The sequence below is a fragment of the Typha latifolia genome, chromosome 5 (assembly GCF_019914945.1).
Source record: "Typha latifolia isolate L0001 chromosome 5, TyphaL0001v2, whole genome shotgun sequence".
In the NCBI taxonomy this organism is placed as follows: Eukaryota; Viridiplantae; Streptophyta; class Magnoliopsida; order Poales; family Typhaceae; genus Typha; species Typha latifolia.
Genome location: NC_133090.1, coordinates 15,454,294 through 15,478,215, shown reverse-complemented (window position 1 = coordinate 15,478,215; position 23,922 = coordinate 15,454,294). Strand labels below are relative to the sequence as shown.

The 23,922-nt window shown below is 40.1% G+C and overlaps 4 protein-coding genes and 2 long non-coding RNA genes across 8 annotated transcripts; 4 read left to right on the top strand and 2 right to left on the bottom strand.

Moving 5' to 3' along the window:
• Positions 1-1,020: 1,020 nt before the first annotated feature.
• On the top strand, positions 1,021-5,505 carry LOC140788562 (ubiquitin-conjugating enzyme E2 5B). Of its 2 annotated transcripts, none has more exons than XM_073137844.1 (5): positions 1,021-1,141; positions 1,275-1,362; positions 2,945-3,072; positions 4,731-4,835; positions 5,086-5,505. In XM_073137844.1, the coding sequence occupies exons 2-5, from the start codon at positions 1,293-1,295 to the stop codon at positions 5,227-5,229; spliced, it is 447 nt and encodes a 148-aa protein (XP_072993945.1). In that variant the 5' UTR covers positions 1,021-1,141; positions 1,275-1,292; the 3' UTR covers positions 5,230-5,505. The 2 variants fall into 2 exon arrangements, with proteins under 2 accessions (XP_072993945.1, XP_072993944.1); XM_073137843.1 differs by having other exon boundaries at positions 1,026-1,141; positions 1,282-1,362.
• Positions 1,734-2,251, top strand: LOC140788563 (uncharacterized). The gene is made up of 2 exons (XR_012109035.1): positions 1,734-1,859; positions 2,029-2,251. It is a non-coding gene; the product is annotated as an uncharacterized lncRNA (long non-coding RNA).
• A 639-nt stretch (positions 5,506-6,144) lies between the features above and the next one.
• Positions 6,145-6,768, top strand: LOC140789194 (uncharacterized). The gene has a single exon (XM_073138801.1). It carries the CDS (start codon positions 6,145-6,147, stop codon positions 6,766-6,768), a length of 624 nt encoding a protein of 207 aa, XP_072994902.1.
• Positions 6,769-6,903: 135 nt separating this feature from the next.
• LOC140789327 (uncharacterized) lies at positions 6,904-7,863 on the bottom strand. Its single transcript, XR_012109151.1, has 2 exons — positions 7,550-7,863; positions 6,904-7,428 (listed from the first exon to the last, which is right to left on the bottom strand). It is a non-coding gene; the product is annotated as an uncharacterized lncRNA (long non-coding RNA).
• Positions 7,864-8,768: 905 nt separating this feature from the next.
• On the top strand, positions 8,769-10,747 carry LOC140789292 (low affinity inorganic phosphate transporter 4-like). The gene is made up of 2 exons (XM_073138946.1): positions 8,769-9,412; positions 9,675-10,747. Exons 1-2 carry the CDS (start codon positions 8,894-8,896, stop codon positions 10,698-10,700), a joined length of 1,545 nt encoding a protein of 514 aa, XP_072995047.1. The 5' UTR covers positions 8,769-8,893; the 3' UTR covers positions 10,701-10,747.
• Positions 10,748-11,118: 371 nt separating this feature from the next.
• On the bottom strand, positions 11,119-21,199 carry LOC140789806 (protein SUPPRESSOR OF PHYA-105 1). Of its 2 annotated transcripts, XM_073139653.1 has the most exons (9): positions 21,010-21,199; positions 18,886-20,493; positions 17,466-17,623; positions 15,707-16,550; positions 13,576-13,722; positions 12,886-13,203; positions 12,743-12,802; positions 11,761-11,934; positions 11,119-11,645 (listed from the first exon to the last, which is right to left on the bottom strand). In XM_073139653.1, exons 2-9 carry the CDS (start codon positions 20,362-20,364, stop codon positions 11,634-11,636), a joined length of 3,192 nt encoding a protein of 1,063 aa, XP_072995754.1. In that variant the 5' UTR covers positions 20,365-20,493; positions 21,010-21,199; the 3' UTR covers positions 11,119-11,633. The 2 variants fall into 2 exon arrangements, with proteins under 2 accessions (XP_072995754.1, XP_072995753.1); XM_073139652.1 differs by having other exon boundaries at positions 11,119-11,934.
• Between the last annotated feature and the right edge of the window lie 2,723 nt (positions 21,200-23,922).

Sequence of the window (23,922 nt, the reverse complement as noted above, 5' to 3'; positions counted from 1 at the left end):
CAAGCTGCACACTATTGTCGATGTCGAGGATGTGCGTCGCGAGGCTGCCATCATACGCCATTTGCCTTGAAATCCTAGCATCATGAGCTTGAAGGATGCGTGCGAGGATTAGAGCATGGTGCATTTGGTCATGGAGCTCTACGAGGGCGGCAAGCTCTTTGATCGGATCGTGGCAAAGGGGGATTATATGGAGAGAACCACCGCCGTCACGAGGACCATCGTTGAGGTTGTGCAGCTCTACCACTGACATTGCGTGATCCACCACGATCTCAAGCCGAAAAAATTCCTCTTTGTGAACAAGAAGGAGAACTTGCCGCTGAAAAATCCATCTCAATAAAGAAATCCCCATTATGATGCAGAGCCCGGCCCGACCAACATAATCTTTCACAAGTCGACAGGCAGTAACGGACCAGACTATTCTAGCTAGGTCTGAATCTAACTTGGCCGGAATGATTAGTGGTCGAGTTGTGAACAAATACTCAATCCCCGTTAGCTCGAAAAGTCTAGCCCGGCTCGGCCCACCCGATGATCACGTCTAGGAGTCCTTAAATCAGTTTATGGAGTTTCTAAAATATATCAAAATCGATCTCAGCCCAAGATTCCAGTTACTGTTTCTACTCCCTCGGTTGTTTTGCAATTCCCAATGCTTTTATGAATGAAATGTTGGCATGTGCGTGATGCTAGAGATTCCCTTATTTTCTGGACTGGAGTTTTGGATACATTGCTTTTAGTTCATAAATCCCAGCTGTTTTATAAGAATAAAGATGTCCTCTTAGATTGTAGTTGCGTAATGGAGATAAAAAAAGGTTGTTTTCTTGTACATTTTGTGGGCTTTTTGATTCATCCGTGAGCTCCAAATTCTTATTCAACAAGGTTCTTTTAACGACGGTTCGATCGAGCTGCACGTTTATCCATGCGCGGACACGTGCGGGCCCGCCTCTTAACCCTCCGCCGTGAGTTGCACAATCATCACCGTCCCCATCCCCATTATTGCCCTCGAAGCACGATTCTTTTCTTTTTATGCGTAAATCCACCGTGTATACATATATATAAAGAAAAGACTCCCTCCTTTACTTTACCCTCCTCCATTTCTCGCGTCCAAGGGAGAGAGAGCAAAGCATCCAAGAAATCTTAGCCTCAGGTACGATTCCCTTTCTTTTCGTTCTCTCTCCTCCTCCAATCCCCAAAATCTTTCCTTCTCAGAGATATCTCTCATTTCTATCTCTTCCTCTGTCTGCTACTAGTATTCTTCTGATCGATCTGCGATTTGGAAGTGATTAGGTCATCGTTCCATGGCGTCGAAGCGGATCCTCAAGGAGCTGAAGGATCTCCAGAAGGATCCCCCCACGTCTTGCAGCGCAGGTACCTCGGATCTGAGTCCTTTTGTATTCCGGGCTATTTTTGTTTCTTTCTGCCGAGATTTTGCTTGCTTTGAGGTCTTGGTGTTGGGTGTTTTGTCTGGATCTAGCTGCTGAGCTTTGTTGTTGATGGATTAGTTCCTTTTTCCTTCTACAAGGAAAGATCTAGCTGCTACATCGAGAGATACGAAACTTCGGTTGATTTAATATAGTCTAAGAGGGAGTTTTGCTTGGATCCTTGGACGGAGTCAGTTGCTTCAGTATTTATTTGTGCTATATTTGATCCTACCTATTTCTTGTCTCTTTGCTTGCTCTGTGTAAGCATATGTCTATGGGGGCAATATATGTTTTTTTAATATAATTAAAATGCATTAAAAGAAGAATGAGGATGACAACTCCACAAAAGATACATCGCCAAGATGACAGCGCAAAAAAGACAGCAGGAACCATTGAGACAAAAGAGAGCGGTGGTCCGGCGGAGCAGTGCCATACATACAAAAGGTGATCTTTTTTTAGCTGTGCTTGCTAGCCAGAAAGCAGGCTGGTTCAATTCCCGGAAGATGCGCTTAATTTTGTTATCTGTGAAGTGGCGGAGAGAGAGAGAGAGAGAGTCCCAAATTGTAATGTGGAGACTCCAAGGGGCTGATTTTGGATCTTGCAAAATTTTCAGGGCAAGAAGAGTATCTCCCTCAATGCAAAGACGATCGAGCTTTAACTCAACAGTCTTTTGGAGCCCAAGTTTTAAGGCTTTTACTTCAGCCAATATATGTTACTTGAGGCTATGGTGGTTTGTTATTCTGAGATGCATAGACGCAGCTTATTGACTTGTAGTCTTTAAAATTCATACAGAAGCTATTAGTAAATTGTGCACATATTACTGTGCATTTCATGTCCTTTTTGTGTGTGTGCGGTGTTGGGTGTGTGTGTGTTGGGGGAAGCTGAGCTGCAATTCATCTCAGGAGTGTACTCTGTGTGTGCTTGCTCACAAACAGCTAAACATGGATCAGCCTTTTCCTTTTTCTTGTTTAGTCTGTCTTTTTTGTTTGTCAATGTCAATTTTTAGGAAGGCAGTAGAGGGTTTTGATCTTCTTGAAAGTAGACTGCTTGTATTCTCCACTTTCTTTGTGCTTGAGATTCTTGACCATACTCAGATGCAAAAATAAGTAGATAATAGTTTAATTGGAAATAACATTGTTGTGGTAACTTATTGCTTGCTTAGAATGTCTATGCTGATTTGTGTACCACATCACGTGTCATGAAACTGCATGGCACAAGGATAGCATGGAGCAATTCTGTGTGCGTTGTCTCTGCACTGTCCTGGTACTTAATCTGCAAGAACTGGAACAAGAACCCAATTTCATCTCTTTTATGCTTATCAATAGTTTGATCTCTGAGATCCAGTATTTTACCCCTTGGATTCATAAATATTTTAACAATGCATCTTAGAATAAGTTATATCTGCTCAGTTTCATGTGCAAGATTTTTTTTTAACCTTTCTGAGTTAAATAATTTCCAGACAGCATCTTGGAGTGAGTTGAATTTAAGTGCTTGTAGATGTTGCTATCTGCATATAATGAATTTTGTAGGCCCAGTGGCTGAAGACATGTTTCATTGGCAAGCAACGATAATGGGTCCACCAGACAGTCCCTATGCTGGTGGAGTCTTTCTAGTCACCATCCATTTTCCTCCAGATTATCCATTTAAGCCACCCAAGGTATCATAGTGCCTTCAACTTTTCTCATATTAGGTTTACTGATCCTTTTCTCTGTGCCGTTTAAATCATGAAATTCCTTCTGGTTTATTATGTGTTAGTTTAACTATATGTTACACTGTTTTAGTATATCATATGCAACATTTTTGTTTTTTCATCAAGCGTACCATTTTTTTTAATGGATATCGATTCATTGATTGACTATGTTTAGAGCTGTTTTCTAATAGCAATTATTGCTTCTTGTTTGCTGGTATTCTAAGTTCTAGAAGAACAATGCTAGATGTCTGCTGGTATTTGAAATTCTAGATATGTTCAATCTAGCAAAATAGTGTAATATTTGTTTTTGTACTACTGTATGAGTTATTGTTATGACTTATGAATGACAAAAAACTAAGACCCATCCATCTATTGGTGTTTGGTTTTATTTTCTTGTATGCCAGCCAACTGTTGCAGCCTCTGCAAGTTGATCCCTTAACTGTCTTTATCACCGGTCACCACTGCCTTCCCTATATCCTTCTTCCTTGTTGTAACCCTCTTGATGGGATCCCAGCAGTCACCTTGCCTTGTCTACTCTGTCCTTGTTGACCTTTTCAGATCTTGCAGCTCAAGGCATAGTGTTGCCACACAGTTGTGATAGGTGGGCCTACAACATTATTGCTCTAACTTATACAAATGGCTGTGGTATATATCCAACAATTGCATTCATTAGCGGTGAGCCGGTGACAAATAAGATAAAAAAATGCCTTTTCATTCTCTAGGAAGGTGGTTATTTTAGACAGAGGAAGAGTCCCTCGTATTGAACAAAGAGGTCTATCCAAGTACTGTAAAGAAGAAAACATTCAATTTCCTATTGCTTGTGGAAAATGGTTTCCCACCAGGTTTTATTGCGATGTATAGGCTTAATACTTGAGTCTTATATGAACCATTTTGCTGATTGATATATTTCTGACTCATAGCTGAGGTTATTGTATGGGTTAGAGTGAAAATAAGGACTGATAGGCACTTGTATTCAAGAGCTATGGTCTTTCTCTTTTCTCTAGGCTATGTTTGGAGAAATTTGGGTGTTTGCTCTTTGTTTGCAAGACTAAAAGGATGGGCTACTTGGTAGATATCCCCAGCTTCCAACCAGTGTTACTATAGGTTCCTGGCAATCTCTCCACTGCTTAATCTTGGGTTTGACCAATTGACTACGATTGGTGCAGTGAGCATGAATATGCAGAGGTATAATTTCAAGTTGATTCCTAGTCTGAAAAGTTGTGAATTATTCCATAGATCCTCTTGAGTTAGCTCTAGATGGTCTGAGTTTATTGTGAATGGACTTGGATGACAAGGAGGAATAAAGGTTTAAATCCTTTGCAACAGATATACTCAGAATTAGCGATAACAATAAGAGCAAGATTATGACTGGATATTCATTTTAATGAGGTGAAATTGTGTCACGCTAGGGAACTGTGGATGACTTGTTGATAAGAAGGTGAGTTATCATTTTATTATGCTAATTAGGACTTAGATAATTTAATCACGTTCAATAGCTTGTTTCTGCAATAGCCCATATGTCATATTTTGCACATACTGCATTATAACTTAAAGCATGCTGCATTTAATTTATTGAACAATAATTATCAGATTTTGCAAATCCGACTATTTTTTGCTTCATGCAGGTGGCATTAAGGACAAAAGTTTTCCATCCAAATATCAATAGCAATGGAAGCATTTGCCTCGATATTTTAAAGGACCAATGGAGTCCGGCATTAACCATTTCAAAGGTTATTGTTTTCTTCCGTGCAACTAATACTGTAGTTCATAAGCAATAATACCTGCAAGGACAGGAGTGGACTGGTATAGCTGATCGGGTAACTGTTTGATGACATGGAAAGCAGGGTTGTGGGTCTATGTTCTGTGTTGCACTAATCTTTATCATGCCTCTGAACTTTTGCTTCTTAATTAGCTTTGTGCCTCGCTATAATTTACTTAAATTTCAAGCAAAAGAGAGAGATTCATCTTGTCTGCTTTCAGGTATTGCTGTCAATTTGCTCCCTGTTGACAGATCCAAACCCAGACGACCCGTTGGTTCCAGAGATTGCACATATGTACAAGACAGATAGGAACAAGTATGAGACCACGGCAAGGAGCTGGACTCAGAAGTATGCAATGGGCTAGCGTCTGAGGAGGGGGTGGCTGGATGGGTGATTGTTCGTATTATTTGCTTTCTTAATTTAGTTCGATGTCTGTCTAATATATATATATATATATATATATATGAGAAATATTCTGTGAACTTGGTGGAGAACTAGGAAGGGAAACCTCTCGACAAGCCCTCCACAAAGAGATGCTGTTGTACTTAATTATTTGTATGGAATTTGGTGTTTGGACATCGGAGCTTTCTCTTCCTTGTTTCAATTTCCCCTTTCATAATTGAAGGAACATATGACAGCAGATATCCTCTTTGTAACTTTTATATGTTTGCAGTTTTCTTTTGGAGAAAATTTGCAGAACTGATTAGGAACGGGTGAAGTGTTTGTTCAAGGCGGCATATTTTGCTCACTCTTGATTTATTATCTGTGTTATTGTTTGGAAAAAACTTGCAAATTTTCTCTTCTTCCTTCTTTTTCTCCTCTTTCATGTTGCCCCCAAAGTAACCTTCCTCAATATTTCCTCTCTTCTCATTATTCGAGTCCGTATTAGGTTGGAGAATCTACTCTCTCTCTCTCTCTCTCTCTCTCTCTCTCTCTCTCTCTCTCTCGCATTTGCTTTGCAACTTCCATAAAGCCCAAGTACCTACTGACTTGGCCAGTATCTCCTGCTGCTTGACTATTACATCTTTACCCTCGTGTTTAACGCCCCCCTCTCTCTCTCTCTCGTTTAGTCTTTATTCGCTCCCTTCGAATTCTTCTTTTTATCCACCCCATTTATGCTCTCTGCAATGGTAAAAGTCCCACCTTTTCTTGCTAAATTTCAGGTTTTACACATGGAAACCAAAGGGGAACGGAGGCATCTTTCTTCTTACTGCGCTTTAAAACCTATCCGTTGCTGTCAAGCTTAACCCTTCAAAGCTCCCTCCTGTCTTTATTCACCATGGCGAAACCAAGAACGGTACGGATCTCATGGCACGACCCCGACGCCACGGACTCATCCGGCGACGAATCCTTCCGCCGGGTGAGGCGGGTGGTGGTAAGGGAGATATCATGCTGTGTAACCAGAGCCACCGGCGGTGACGGGGCCACGCCTCCGCGCCGGGCCAGAAGAGGCTCCGGGAGGAAGAAGGAGCTCGCCTCCGCCACGTGGCAATCGAAAAAGGCGGCTGCAGAGGAGGATGTTATACCCAACTCGGTCTTTGCGGGTTACGAGTCCGGCGACGAGTTGAACACCCTCACCTCACCCAACTCCGTTCTTCGAAAGGTGTCGTCTTTATCACCACCTTTCGATAATAAACTAGTCGGCGAGGCAAAGGGAGGTAAGGACACCGGCGGGTTAAGTTTCACTGAGGAACCGAGGCTGCTCACGGTTTTCGAGGAGGTGCCGATGTATAACGAGTTTTCAGACCTCCGGGTGACGGAGTCGGCCATTTTCGAGGACGCGACGTGGGTGATCGGCACGGGCTGGGAGGAGGCGTTAGGATCGTTGACGTGGTGTGAAGACGATTTTTTCGGAGAGATGCGCGATTTTTTCGTTCTCGACTCGCTTTCGGCCGTACTCTGACAGGGTTATATTTAAAATCATATTCCAAGTTATATTATGAATGTGATATTGTGATGGATTTGATGGATGTTATATGTAAAATTTATCCACTACGTAAAGAGAGAATATATATATATATATATATATGACATTAGCTTCTAGTATAAATTCTTGGTTGTTTCGGTATTATGAGTACAGATAGATAAAAAGAACAGCAACGTTACAACCTCGGAAGTAATTTTTTTTCCAAATTAAAAAGAAACTAAAAATATAATCCAAAATATTGTTGTTATTATTATTATTATCTTCCCACCCAGTTAAGCTCCCATATGTACGTCGTCGATCGTTACATGAACATGAGCAACATACACAGGAGAAAGACGAGCAGCCCCGTAGTCGGCTTGACGTAAAGAGACGTTGCCGAGTTGGTCGGACTGTGGAGAGGAGACGCAGTGTTATAGGGATCGAGAGCAGGAGTGGCAGAGACGTCGATGCTTAGCTTTTGGCCAGCCTCGCAATGCCTTCCTACTCCACAGTAGTAGTAGTGTTTGCCAGGCTCCGTGAGCTCAATAATGGTGGGTCCTTTTGGGTACCAGTTGCTCACATTCTTCTGGGTGCAGTTGTAGAAATCCTCTTCCGATACCTCCATGATGTTGTAAACCCCACTCCTGAAAGGAAACACTGCGAAAACAAATTCAAACCGCATGCATTGGAAGGTTAGGATTTTGAAATAATTAAACACATAAAATAGGTTTTCAAATGAAGAAGAAGAAGAAGAAGAAGTAGAAGAAAAAGTTCTCACCCAATTTGTCCCCAAGGCTAAAGTTCCTTGTTTGGGCCCAATTTACGTAGAAGGCTGAGTTCTCAGGTAGCCTCCATCCTTCGCTGCCACCCACAATGTGATCTACGTATGCCATGGATCCTCCCATCACAAGGAAGGCAACGACTGCTGAAAGGAACAAGAAGGCATGGGTAATATTTCTTGCCATCCTAAGTTTGTTCTCTTCTTCTCCCTCCTCCTCCTCCTCCTCCGTGCGTTGTGCGTCTTTGGGTGGGGGTAGGGGGATGGAAAAGAAAAGAACTCCTCGGAGGACAAAGTGAGGCTGCAATGGCGTAGATGCTGGTCCGTTTTCTATCATTGGTGCAGTACGTCTGTCTAAATTTAACGTCTCGTTGCCCATCGCAAGTTCATAACTCCCACCAAACACGTCAGGTCTCATCTATTTTTAGGTTAATTGGGAAGGTCAGCGTTGCTCTTATGTATGAGCCGCTAATCTCTTGCAATTAAAAGAGGTGGTGTTGATCGATTTGTATTACCGAAAGAAAAGTTTATCCATGCGTAGTTTGCAGCTTTAGTAGGCTAATTAGAAGTATGGCTCGTAATTCACGGAGGATAATTGGACTGAGCCAAGTCACCAATTGCATTAATTGGTTCCATCTAGAATTAATTTGGGTACGTTAATTAGTGTATATAGGATTGCATGATTAATTTGAAATTTTGCATGTTAAAAGCTACATTTGGCTACGTATTTTACTACAACCTTTTGCCTTTTTACTTGATTTAGAATGCATATATTAATTCTATGAAGTTACATTATTTTTATTATATACTAATAATAATAACCTTAATCAAATCAAACTTTTGATAATTTACAACATTACCTAATTAATTATAGGAAACAAGTATATATATATTACACAACTAAGTCGACCATCTAAGAAATATGCACAAATCATCTGAAGATAATGCTTCGATAAAAAAAAAATATTAAATATCAATTCCAAAATTTCTGCGAGAATTCAAACTCATAATCTTAGCCATTAAGTTGGACTATGTTTAACTAACCAGATTCTCTCTATTTAATTTAAATGTTGCCCAAACAATTCCAAGTCCACATCTTACAAATCTAACCTTCCACCATGCAAGGAGAGAAGAACAATGTAACTAACAGTCACACAAACAAACATATATAGCTAGCCAGCTCCAGCTCCATATATAACTACCAGAATATGCTGTCCATTATCCCATATCCCCCTCGTTTAATTTCACTACACCTCTTAGTTATAAACGTCTCTCTTAGTTTACCAACCTCTTCTACCACTCTATATAAAACCCAACTTCCTTCAAGGTAGATAGAAAACAACCATGTCCTCCTCCCCCAGCCTCGCCGTCCTCGACGCGCTCGACTCGGCCCGGACGCAATGGTACCACGTTACGGCGATCGTGATCGCCGGCATGGGCTTCTTCACCGACGCCTACGACCTCTTCTGCATCTCCACCGTCTCCAAGCTCCTCGGCCGCATTTATTACTTCGACGAGAGTAGTAGTAAGCCCGGGAAGCTTCCACTCACTGTCAACAACCTCGTCATCGGCGTCGCCCTCGTCGGAACCCTGATGGGCCAGCTGGTATTCGGGTGGTTCGGGGATAAGCTTGGCCGGAAGCGCGTGTATGGGGTTACTCTTATTCTCATGGCGGTTTGCGCCGTCGGCTCGGGTCTCTCCTTCGGCCGCACGACGAAGGCCGTCATTGGGACGCTTTGCTTCTTTCGGTTCTGGCTAGGGTTTGGGATCGGCGGCGACTACCCCCTCTCGGCTACCATCATGTCGGAGTATGCGAACAAGAAGACCCGAGGGGCATTCATAGCCGCCGTCTTTGCCATGCAGGTGGATGTCAAAACTTCTGTTAGAAATTTGTTTTCATGCAATAACACCCTAATGGCTTTCTTTTCTTAACGTCGTATGGTTGAGATTTTCGTAACAAATTCCATTTTTATATAATACCCTTCGTTAAATTAGAAAACATTTGACCAATATTTTAGTAATTTTATCCACCGATTTAATCACAATATAGATTGATCACTAGGGGTGTGATATGAAAATTATATAAGTAAACATAATTATAAAATTAATTACTACCACGATGCAGGGAGTTGGGATCATATTTGCGGGACTAGTCTCCATGACCCTCTCCGGCCTCTTCCTCCACCTCCAACCGGCCCCGGCCTACGTCGCCGACCGCAAGAACTCCACCCAGCCGGACGCCGACTTCCTCTGGCGTATCGTCCTCATGCTTGGCGCCATCCCGGCCGTCGCCACCTTCTACTGGCGGATGAAAATGCCGGAGACCGCGCGCTACACCGCCTTCATCGCCGGGAACGCCAAGCAGGCGGCTCTCGACATGAACAAAGTCCTCGACGTCGAGCTGGACGCCGACCAAGACAAGCTCTCCCGGTTCCTTTCCTCTAACCAGTACCCGCTCCTGTCCTTCGAGTTCCTCCGCCGCCACGGCCTCCACCTCGTCGGTACGACGTCGACTTGGTTCCTCCTCGACATCGCCTTCTACAGCCAGAACCTGACCCAGAAGGACATCTTCCCGGCCATCCATCTAACCAGCCCAGCGGACCAAGTTAACGCGCTCCGGGAGATGTTCGAGACCTCCCGCGCCATGTTCTTGATCGCCCTGGTCGGCACCTTCCCCGGATACTGGTTCACCGTCCTCTTCATCGAGAAACTGGGTCGGTTCTTAATCCAGCTCGTCGGATTCTTCATGATGTCGGTGTTCATGTTGATACTAGGACTCAAGTACGAGTACCTCAAGAACGAGAGCCACATGCTCTTCGCGGCGCTCTATGGGTTGACCTTCTTCTTTGCCAACTTTGGACCTAATAGTACCACGTTCGTGCTGCCGGCCGAGCTGTTCCCGACTAGGGTGAGGTCCACGTGTCACGCGCTCAGCGCGGCGGCGGGGAAGGCGGGGGCTATCGTCGGGGCGTTCGTGGTGCAGAGCTATACGTTGGATGAGAATACGAGTGAGATCAGAAGGGCTCTTATCGTGTTGGCGTTTACTAATATGTTGGGGTTCTTTTGCACCTTCTTGGTGAAGGAGACGAAAGGGTTGTCGTTGGAGGAGATCTCTGGGGAGGATGGGAGAACAAATGAAGAGAAAGCTTGAAGAAGATGATATATATAATATGAGGATGATGATAGTAATAATAACAATTCATAAACTACATAAGGATGATTGAGGTAATAAATCATCTCATGCTGTAATGGCTATGTACAAATTAATAAATTGATACGTGATGAAATAAGGACCTTTGTTAGCACTCAGATTACAATTTCCTTTACTAGAACAATCACAATTTTTAGGAGTCAAAACTTAATAGTATCCAGTAAACTGAACACTCGTATAAAATAAACTCCTTTAACCAAGTAAGCATTATTTTTGCATCAACTCCCACAGCATGCTTCAAACAGATTTAAGTGATCCAGTCTCTTTTTTTTTTCTACTTTAATCCTTTTAAAGAATGGTCAACATAGTACTGATCTACATTCTTTGTTTGCTCCAGTATTTAGCTAAGTCAACACAATGAAGAATGACCTTTCACTCTCATGTTAAACCTAGGGCCTTTACAAAATTTGTGTACATTTTTCTGAAAAAAAAAAAACCTTGTGTACATGCACTCCAGGCAATGCTTGCATGTGCTTGACTGCTCTTGATACATACATACATACATACATACATACATACATACATACATACATACATACATACATACATACATAAATACATATATATATATATGTATATGTATATGCCTGATATACACTCATCTTGCCAGCAATATAATTGTTGTGCAGTTCCTACAATCCAGACTCTGTTTCTTTTAGCAGCTGTCGCCATATCCAAGGCATCAGCTTGGCAACAAAATTTGCAGCAAACATGGTGAAGTTGCAGGCAATAGCTCACAAACATGCTCTTGAGATCAGCTATTAATGATGCCTGTATCCTGTTTAAACATTGACAAAAATATATTGCACCTCGTCATCTGGGAACATTGGGATGTAAATGTCTGAGCTGCATCTGATGGATGATCATCATGCACTATCCATGGAGCTGCAAAATAAGCAATTAAATCTTCCAGATATGTCAGCTCAGGGACTAGCTCTGCTGGTTTGTACTTTCAGCTTCCTCATTACAGCAATCAATTCCTTTAAACCAGCTGCAGTACCTTTATGCTGCCGGTAGAGTTGGCAGCGACTACCATATTTGACTTGTCTCGCCAACAAACACTGGATACAAATTGTGCGTTACTGCCACTTGTCTCTTGCCCGGTAATTGGATCAAGGGAACCAAACTTGTGAGAACATATTGGCATGGGGAAAGTTCTATGGAAAGCATATACCTGCAGGGAAAGACAAAATCTCCATTTAGCAAACATATCTTCTGAGCCTTTCAGTTCAGATAAGCAGAAAAATTAGAACATTTTGAGTAGGGTGTCCAAATTTGTCATCACAGATAACCAATCTGGTTAATGCGAGGGAACATGCAACTGTGCAACCATTTCATTAGGAAGAACGAAATCTTATAGTCATATGAGCTCAGTTTTCAGATGACAGTTTGGAGTTGATGCACTTTTAAAGTGTGCCCTAACCAAGTGATGCATGAGTATGTTAGAAATGAATACAACAAGGGATCCCAATTTGTGAGATAAAAAGTAAAAAGGAAATGCTCACAAAGACAAACCAAAGATATACATTAGAACTTTATCTGTCTGGACCAGATTCCATATTGCTATTGACCATACGCAACTACTTGGTTAGGTATCTATCCAGATTGAGACCAAATCATATTAGGCATCTAAAGTTTCATTGATCCGGATCCCAGCAGACTCCATAGTAGTATCTGATGTTTCACACATCTAGATAGGAGGATGATTTAAGGATTTTAAATAGTCAGATTTTGATTGCACAATGTAACAACCATCCTTCATTGCCTTTTTTCCCTTGAACTACCTACTCAGGATATTTTATTGAAGTACCTACTCAAGACATCCATAATAGTGAGGATCCCTTGAGATCTCTAAACACCTTCTTAAACCAGCTTTCTTTCCTCCAATCAAGGCTAGATTAATCTCAAACCTAACTGGAACTAATGAAGTGCAAGATCTTTGGAGAAATTTAAAAAATAAAAATAAAACTTACTATACTTACTTCGTTTGTTTCTGACCCGCATGCTATATATCCATCACAAATGGATAATCCTACAAAATTCTGCAGGAAGATACCACCAATTGTCAGGTGTGACTTTTATAGGCACAGAAAATAAAATCCAAAATAAAGAGTAAGCTGCAGACCTTCTCATTAGTATGTCCACTTAATGTCAGGCTGCAAGCTCCAGTTGATAATCCACTCGCATTAGTTTTATTAAGATCCCATATCTTCAAGGTGTTGTCAGTTGATGCCGAAACAATTGTTTCAGAGTCCAAGAATTTCACATAGCTAACAGCCTTCCCATGTCCACCAAGGGTACACCAAGGAATCCTTGTGTTCCGTAGATCATAGCAGTATATCTTGTAATCAGCAGAACCAAAAGCTAACATATGGGAGGAGTATGAGGAGAACTGAACACAACATACATTTGCCACACACCCGATTGTATCGATGCAATTTTTCTGCCAACAAAATAAACAATAATTAGTACCAAAGTATGATAATGAAAAAAACGAGTAACCTAGTGAGTAATGACTAATGTAAATTCACATAGCTGTTTCCCCCCTTGGCAGCCCATGAACTCATTTTAAATATCTATGTTAACAAAGTGCCAGCTATGGATAAACACTGTCCTTATCTAGTCAAGAGGCAGGGTGCTAAAATAGCAAAACAACAAGAGCAGATTTTGGGGGAAAAAACTGCCAGAAGTAATACGGTTTTGAAAATGGCACAGAGATCACTAAATTACTGACTTGAACAATTATGGCAAACATTGTTAGTGTTTAAAAAAAAGGAAGTTTACTAATCATTTATGAGGGATATAGAAAACATGCCTCATTAATGCTCCAAACTTTCACAGAACAGTCATCACTTCCACTGACCAGCTTAGTTGGATCCTTTTGTGAAAAGTTGACAGACCAAGCTCTTTTCCTATGCGCTGTGAATTGTGTGAATCCTTGACCGGTGCTTGCATCCCATAACTGCATGCCACAATGTTTGTCAAATTACAAGGAAAAACATAGTAAAAAGTACTTGATGGAGACACAATTCTGTCAGTTATGAGGACATCAAAAAGGAAAAGTGGCACAACTCTGATTAAATAGGGAAAGAAGATGAGCAAGATATCTTAAATTCCTAAAAAGACAAAATGAAGATAAATCTGAGTCTCCTACAAAATAGAAACGAAGTAGAAATGCCTTATTCATTAGAAGTCATAAAATATTGAAGTAGCCAAATAACAAATACAAACATCGAATTTAATATAATAAATCACATATTTATCTACCAAAGTTTAACAATAATTGCAATCTCAAGGGAAGTTCACTACAAAAAGGCCTCAAAAGCTCCATGCTTTCCTATATAAATGTAACTATGTAAGTAATATCAATAAACTAGGATCAGCACATGCTTGTTGCAGTTGAAGATGTGGAATTAGAAGTACATCATGCATGAGCAGTGAAAGCAACACAATAATACAGATAAACAGCTGAAAAAATGTCCATCCCAAAGATTTGTTCCCTGATATATGTTCAATTTGGGACTCCAAAGCAGGTTTATCTAACATCTAATATGTTATTCAAGAATCCAGACCTTTCTTATGATTACTTGCAGTGGTACACTCCCCATAAAAAGAAGAAAGATGCCAGCATATACTGGGTAAATATGTTATTGCAAATGATCAAAAGATGAAGCCTATCAGTTCATAATGATATTAACAAAGACTGCAACTGTGAACAACACATTTTCAAAGCAAAGCAATATAGATAGGGGTGAAAACGGGTCAGATAAATTCCAACCCGACCCACTATTCGCGACTCGATTCAGATAAAAAATTTCTACCCTATCTAGATATAGATACAAATACAGATATTGATAGAATTTTTGAAAGAGAAAAAATCGAATACGTATTTGGATACAAGTTGAATATAATTTTTTAGATACGGATACGGGTATCAAATATCTATTTTTAAATAATTTACAATTTTTAGTTTGTTTATTTAAATAGTAAATATTGATATTGTTACTAATGATGTGTCTATATTATTTGTAGAGATTGATTTTACTAATTTTATATGTAATTGACATGCAAGAAAAAAATTTTAAACTCTTAATATTTTTGTGTTAATTATCTTTAAATAAAATGTCATAATTCGTTTAAAATTTGACCGGCATCCATTTAAAATTTGATTTTCTATCCGAAAATTATCCGTATCTTATTTAGTTAGAATATGATTTTAAATTTTGGTATTCGTCCAATATTAGTATCCGAATCCAGACAAAAAATTTGGATCCGAATGCGGATTGAGCACTATCCAATTTGTTTTCACCCCTAAGCATAGACTAAACACCTAGCAACCTTCACAAGCCATTGTGCACAATTATTAAGAAGTGGATCAACAGGCTTGACATCTTTAACACCTTCAACAGATTATAAATTCATGTATACTATTTATGCAACTTACGAACTACCACCGAAAAGGTGGCAATTAACTTGGAAAAAGGAAACCCATACATAAAGCACCACATTTCTCTATAAAAGATCTCCAATGTTATAGTAGAAAGAGAGGGTGAAAGAGTAAGAGGTGGATGGTAGAGGGTATCAAAAAATTTCATCCAAGTCCAAGCATCAGTCTGATTCCATGTAACGTTCCAAATTCAAAACTAAGGGGATAAATGACATGACTAAAAGATTGAACTTACCTAATACAAGGTAAATGTAAACAATATTTAAAGGAAAAGAGAATCATACACAGCATGAAAAATCAAAGTTCATTAGATAAATTTATCTCCGATAACAATTAAAAAAAATCAAGCAATTCAGTTGAAAATAAGGTGTAACACATTCTTATAACAATGAGGAAAGGCCCAAAACAAATCAAAGATAGTAAGGAAAATCTATTGAGCTTTGAAAAATAGCTTGTCCAGTGATATGCCAAGGAACAATAATAGCATAAGAGCACCTACTTGAACAACTCCTTCATAGTCTGTTGAGGCCAAGTAATTTTTGATATAGTTGTTCCAACAGACACAGCTAATCTTGGATCTACTTGGCATCTCAATCAATGGGTAATGAATATCAACACCGTCATCCAAGAGAGAATTGAACTCAAAAATCTTAATTTTCTTTGACACCCCTGCAGCAGCAAAGTACTCTTCATCCCGGTCAAAACTCAACGAACAGATGACATTTGCAGAGTTAAGCATTTCTATATTCTTCAAACTTCCAAGCGCTTCAAATTTACTATACCGAGCATACTTGCATAAACCCTCAAAAAAGGCTCCTAAATGGGTGGTTGATTCCTTCCCAACATCAGCGTTGTTCTCAATCTGGTGACATCTGTCACGAATTTTCAAAACATCGCAATCTGAACGTGGTGCAGGGTTAGCTTTAGAGGTCTCAACATTGGATCTCATGGAAAAGTATGTGTTTTCAAGTTGTTCAATATTCCTCAACAATCTCTCCTCGTATATGCTTGCCTTGGTCAACCTTGGTATTATCTCTGATCCTGCCACCTGTCTGTGAGGGAAAATATCAGATATATGAGCAAAATTTGCTAGTCGATCCCTGACATCTAGATTAAACTCAGCTCCTGATGAGGTCCTTTTCTCGACCTTTGCAATATCAGTTTGTACACATCCAAGATCTTCTACTAACTTGACAATCTTCTTCTCCTTTTGTTCTTTCAAAGATATGAGGAAATGCAATAACATATCTGCTTCTGCATCCTCTTCATCAATTGACACTGTCGGTTGATCTAGTATTGACAGATCCCGATCTTCACTTATGAAGTCACATAGGACAATTTCTCTGGTAAAGGAGAAAAAATAGATAAATCTTCATCTACTTATGTTCAAGTTGAAAATGTGTCATTACTCAAGTTTTAATCTTAAAGCCAGATAACCCTCTCCAGATCTGAAGATCCATAGGTGAAACTTTTACCAAAAATAACATTGTAACTTACACCTGTGTTATGTAATGAAAATTTATGGGAAATCTTTAGTTCTTGGTCCACTTTTTTGAGAAAAAACCAAAGTAGAAGAAGCTCAAGAAAGTAGAAGTCATTTTAGTATATGAAGACACCAAATTCTCCAAAGAAAGTAAGAACTCTAGTTATCTTATATAAATAAGCTAGATATACTTCCATAAGAAGTGATTTCGAATGCAAATTCAATAGTGAAGCCCCTTTATTGGGCTACAGTAACTCGCATTGCGGTAACTATTATTTTGTGTGGCATGAAGTCCAAAAATTAAGTGCTGTCACAATAAATAAGACATTCCTGCCTTGCTTGATAAAGGCAAGAGCCCTCCCTCTTCAATCTTTCATACTTAGTGAATAAAGTTTGCACCTTTGCTTTCTCTCATAGATATTAAAGTCAAAAGATTGTCTTTTCCCTTAAAGTTATAATCTAGCATGCTAAGTAGGTCAATATGATGAGCCAATTCATGCAATGATAACTTCAGCCGAATATGAATGTGGATCTTGAATTACATGCTTATGAATTATAATAACCCAACCTCCCCCAGCCACCACCCCACCCCCGAAAGTAAAAAAGACGAATACAATCTGTGAAAGAGAAAAGGAGAGGAACTTAAACCATGGCATAAAGGTTAATTAAAGTTGGAGCCATGCTTGTATATATTTTATTTAAACAAATGAGAAAAATTCAACCAGATTCATAGATCTTAGCCATTTTCATCAATGTATTGTACTAAAACACTAACCTTGCCTTTGGCCGAGAAAACGGTTCTGGATGCAGCAACCAAAGACAGAAACCAGCCTCCTTAGGATTTTCAGCAAGAAAATTTGGTGGGAGAATCCGATAGTGAAGATTAGACATTGCTACAGAATGCACTTCCCATGATTCAAAATAACAGAAGAGCTGGAAAGTGGAAACGGAAGTCAGCATTGTGTCAGTCTGACAGCATGAAGGTTACTTCTCATATTTACATGCACCGCTAGGACTTGAATGATGATGAAAGATACAATAGATAAGTTGTCCTCTTTTTTTAGGGTGAAACGAATTGATAGAGACAAAGTGATATCCATATTTGAATTATAAAGCTAAGAGAAATGTACAAATTACTTAAATTTACAACACAATATTCAAGAAAAACAGACTATAGATTCACATAAAAAACATGCTTTATTTTATTCTTTTATTCTAATTTTCTTATATTAAGTTATATAGTTAGACCGAGTACATATTTATATAGTATTTTAAACCCATATCCATATCCAGTAGGACCACCCATAAAACCATAAGAATCCGGGCAGCCAACAGATGGGCAAATCCATGTCTACATCTGAAAATGATCGGGTACATAACTGGAGCAAATCAGATATTATCCAACAAGTTTTTAGATGAGATGGGCTGCAACATATATTCGATAGATGGACAATTAGGATACTCTATAAGATAACATCTAAAAGATAAATTAGTTAGTTCGTGTTTATTGACCTATGTGTAACTATGAGCCATCAAGTTTAAGCAAAACCAAACAAAATTTAATCGCACATCCACATTTGTCATCCAAAAGAGTATGCCGCCATAGCCCACACTAGAAATAACCACTGACCATGATCAAATGACTCACAGAGGCCACAACCTATTTTTGTCTGCAATTTAAAACTCTGCAAAATCTTACATCCTAATATTGTTCTAATTCAACCTTTGATTTCTGACAACTAGAGTAAAAGAGGCAGATAACACTCAAAAATTAGCATTCAAGTTTTGAAGAACATGTGGAAAAGTAGAGAATCTTGAGAAATCTTTTCCATCAAGCACCAATAATGCTTATGAAGTATGAGTCACCACGTTCCATGATTATGATCTTCTCACATGCCAGAACAAGTCCGAAAGGCATCATCGGTGCACACACGCCAGAACAAGTCCAAAGTTATCAAAGCTACTTCGGTGCACACATGCCGGAACAAGTCAAAAGTCCAAGAGGTATCAAAGCTACTTCAGTGCATGTCAATTAACATATCAGTGAAGCAGTAGCACCAATGTACTACACGGGCAACATGCCAGAACTACATACAAATGCATTTAGATGATTAATCTTAAAAATATGTTCTTTGCAAATAAAATATCAAATCAAATTGAAAATTTGGTGCCAGAGCCAAATGACATCTGAATACCTCAAAGAGAAGAACTCCCAGACTGTAAATGTTTGACGCGAAAGGGCATACAGTTTCATGTAGCTCCTCTGGACTAGTATACCACATTTCCTCCACCTTATGCATTTCAAACATGGGTTTCTGCCTGCTATGATTATATACACTTGGAATGTGAGAAATACTAGTTCTATTGTATGGTTCACCCTGTCTCAATAGTTGCCTTAAGTCACACACAGAATTTGCAGATCTGGAAACACTAGCTCCACTTTCTTCACCTTGATCATTTTTGGAGTCACGCATAGGAGAACATATGTGATGCCAAGTACCAACGTCACTGTACTCGCCAATTTTTCGACGCTTTAGTCTCGGAAGGGCACCATTATATATGTTTACATCCAAGTACCGTTTCCTATTCAAATGATCCTCCATGTATTGACTATCCTGCTTGACTAGATCTGGTGACTCATGAGGGATAAAAGAACCAATATATTTAACTTTATTTGAAGGCGAGATTAGGAAATATGATGGTCGTAGCTGCTGCAAAAATAATCGATGGGAATGACAGATGTCCACAAGCTCCAGGATCTGCTTAAATATATGCAGCCTCTCAGGCTTACTTATTTTTTGGTGTCTAACCTTAAGATGTTCCCTCAGGTTAATCTCGTCGTGATGGGTATCCAAGTCAACACCACCATTGCCTCCACCAAAGAGAGAGATGCCATCTGCTTTTGCACTGGTTCTATGCCATGAAGTAGAAGTTACTTCTGCATTGGCATTAGGCTTTTCAACAGCTTGATCTCTGAACACCTTTTCATGGGCCCCTCGATAAGCAACACCCTTACCCTTCAACGTACTCTTGACTAAAATCTCAGGAAACTCAGAGGTTAGGAGCGTAGTCCGGACCCTATCAGGAAATCTACTACTGGAATTGCTGGCCGCGTGGTTATCAAATTCTGCAGATTGTGCACTATTGTCTGGTGTCATGCACAAAAAAGGCCTTTGAGCCCCAAACTGGGGAAGCAAGGCATTGCTTGCATCATCCTGATGACTAATGTCCCCAGGTGGTGGAGCATCCCTCATTCCCCCTGCCAGTCTCATGAAATTATGCCATAGCCCTTTCCTAGCGAAAGGTCTCTCTCCACTACCTGGGTTACCATCTATAGACAAACTGGGGATCCTGTAGTTTTTTAATGTCAACTCCTCCACCATCATTCCAGGAATGCTCGAAGACTTAGGGTCGGTAAAATCTGGTTGAGACCCAGAATGAGAAAAATTACTGTAATTTGCACTCCTTCCATCAACCATTTCCAGAAACGTCTCAGGCAACTGAAGTAAAGGGAAATGCTCAGGCCAATCAGCATCTCGGGAGACAAGGGCAGGCGTTTCTAATGCACTGCAGCTGATCGATTGCAGCTGCGGTTGACCATTCTCTTTGCTTTTAAAGCGGAAACCTTCTGTCGAACCCTCGATGTTCTCATTCACTTCCGTTGCCCCTCCCATGAGATCGAAGTATACTTACCACACTAAAGAGTTCAATCTACCTAGAAGCAGATAAGTTTTAAGGCAATACGAAAAGAACCGAGTTTTAAATATGAATCAGCAACTCAAGTACACAGCTTCTTCGAGATCCTGTTCAGAAATCACAAAACAGAGAGTAAGAATAAAGCATCTACGTTATACCAAGGTCCTCAGAATTAAGTACAAAAATCTGAAACAAGACCACGACAAAGGGAAGCAAAATCATCACGTTAGCTTACCATCAACTCAATCAAAATCGATCCCATTCAAAATTTCCTTCCAAAGAAAAAAAAAATCTCAGAAATCTACAGTACGATATCCCTATCAGAGTATTGCTTTTCCGATCCGAGAGTTAAACAATATTCTAATCGAATGCTACCAAACAAAATAGTCGCCAAGCACGTATCTAAGAAAAGAACACAAAAATAACAAATACCGAGCAAATCAAAATCAAAGACGTGAAACAAAAGAGAACCCTAGAGAAAGAGCTCTAAACTCGAGCAAGTATGTAGATTTCTTCACGAACAATCGGCACAATCTCTCCAGCTCCCGTGTCCGGACCACCAACCCCAAATCAAACTTCAATAACCCTAACATTTCCAAAATTAGAATACAACCGAGGTTTACCTCGAAAAAGAAGCTACCGACTGAGTCCCAGAGAGAGCAAAACCAATTAATCCTTTCAAGTCGGCTAATGGAAATATCGAGAGGGAAACATCTTATACTCGCGTCTCGCCGATTTCCCCATTATAAATATTCCACTTCAAAGTTGGATACTAAAGAAGGTAAAAAAAGAAGAAAGGAGACTTGTTTTATTTAAAAAGCGTGGAAATTGTGTGCTATATTCCGGTGAAGACGAGCACCAAACAACGGCCCCGTCGAATAGGGACAGAATAAGTTATAAGTTATCCACCTAATCGAGATAAATCCGCTGACGTGGGCTCGTGCTGACCAAGACTCTCTAAGCGAGTCAAAGTGAAGGCGCACCGCACGATCCTGATCGTGAGGCTGTGGCAGGAGAGGGGAATAAATTAATCCGACATTCCCGGTGTTCCGCGGGGCTGGACGAATATCTTATCCGTCGCGGCGGTGCACCGGAACGATTGGCTACAGCCTACATGCAAGGGAAATAGATGGGCGGGTGTTTGATCCCAGGTGGGACCCGCTCGCTCGCTGCCCTCCAATTGGGTCGCTGTTTGTGTTTGGTATCCGAGGCAGGGGGAGCGGCGCCGAGGCTTCGGTGGTGGAGACGCAGCCACGTTGCGCCCTCCCTGCCATCAAAACGGTTGTAGTCAGCACGGAACGGCACGTGCAGCAGACGTGTGTGGGGGGGGGGTAAGGGTGACGTCATCTTCCGGTGCATGTCGTATTGGTTGACAATCTGACACGTCATGCATTTAGCTTTTAATCCGTAGGAAAAATATATTTATTATTTTATATTTTTTTAAAAATATGGTCCCCAAGCAGAAGCGGTGAAAGATTTGGAACTCGAAACCAACGCGGGAGAGAGCTCACGTGATCGACCACCTAAGGATATCAAGCGGCACGTGAAAACTCGACAAGGGAGGCTGCATCGGAGGGAGGGAGCACGTGCGTTTCACGTTGGATCGGCTGACCGCAAAGCTCCAAATGTTGCTTGCGATAAGAATGCAGCTGAAGTTGGTGAGATATGGCTGGATAAGAGTAAAAGTTATTGAGTAATTATTGGATTAATATATATTTAAAAACTAGGTGGATTTTGTTTATTTTGTTCGTACACTTTGAATCTTTTGAATTGGAAAAGATTAGACTAATAACTTGTCGATCCTTATCCAACAAGATACTTCTCTCATGCTGCTCAAAATAAAATTTAATAAATCACATCTTTTTAATTAAAATAAGTTATCATTTGTAGCTCAGTAATTGGGTTCAAACTAGTCTATAAATATTTAGATTCATTAAAACTTGTTATTTAGAAGAGTTGACTTAATTGTCAAACTTATATATTGTCTACGGATTAATAATTTGTTATTAGAGAAAAAATAATAACCCACTAAGGCATTGACATGCCTAATTGGGCTCGAAGATGATATTGTTAGTGGTCCGGTAGCGGCCTAGCCTGTTTCATGGTCATGTCTGAGGTGTGGGCTTAGGCCCAGCCCAAACTCTTTGGGCCTGAGCCAGTGACTAACATTTTTTGAGGCGTTGAAGATTGGATGGACTTGTTAGGAAGAGATTGCCTACTGCTGATTATTTATATCATGTTTCTCTTGTCCCTTTCACACTCTGTCCAGTGTGTTCTCTTCAGGAGGAATCCATTAATTACTTGTTCTTTGGCTGCTTCTGTGCTTCAAAGTTGTGGAGATTAATGTGAGTAGGTGGTGGGAATTCAATTCAATATTTCCAGTGCTTCTTGTGAATGTTGATGACCGGCTCCTGAAGACCAAGATAATCCGTTCATTCCTACTCTTCTTTTTAATGATATTTGGTATCTTTGAAAGGCTAAGATGAGTTATTATTTCAAAATGTCTAAGTTGTATATAAGCCAAACTTATCTAATTCAATTATTAAATGGATCGTATTTATGTTTGTTCTATCATAGCTTGACCTGAACCGAACTCGCTAACTTAACCGGATTAGGTGACTACCACCTCTAGCACTTTTACACAGTTCATATGGATTATGATAAGTCTAGTTTGCTTGGTATTGATTTCTTTCAAGAAACTCATCTGGATGATGTATTTTTGCAGGGGCATATCCTATCCCAGTTATTTATGTCCTATTCTATTCAGTGGGGATTAGAACCTTAAGTGTGTGATTAATTCAAAAAAAAAAAAACATAGGAGCATGATTTTACTAAAATTCAAGTTGAAAGTGACTCAAAAAAATTATATTGACATCACTGTGAAGCAGCTTAGAAGACATCGATTGATTCAAACATCAAGAAGATTATACATCAGCTTCCAAGCTAAATATTTTAATTTCATTCCCTCCTAGGTTTTGGCTCTAATACCATCAATTTATATTAATTAATGTTGTTTATTATTTGGAAGACCATAAACGACACTCCATTGGTTGCTGTCATTAGCATCAATTCATGTGCAGCCTGCCTGTCTGGGATCTGCTACATTTTATTTTCATATATAATTATTTTCTTCCTAATTTAACATTCGATATGGCGAAAAGAAAGTTATCGTAAAACAATATTTATCTTTTTAATTAATTTTTGGGGGCCCACTAATCACATGGCTAAGCAACACTCCACGTGTATCTCAGACATCTGAGCTGGAGATCACAGTGGATGCCTCGCAGTCTCCTGAAATTTAGCTCAAAGTAAGGACAACGAGATTCCACCAATCTACACCGTCTGATCACGGACCACCGAATCGGACGGCTCGTCAACCTTCCCAAGTGTGGCGGGAAGCTTTGACAAGCAACCACGTAGGCGCACGTTCCGTACGGCGAGAACGGGAGGTAATCACACGGGGAGTGAGGGGATCTCGAAGCACGAGATTAGCCTGCCGGCCCTGTAATGGCGGAACCGTAAATAATGAGCACTCG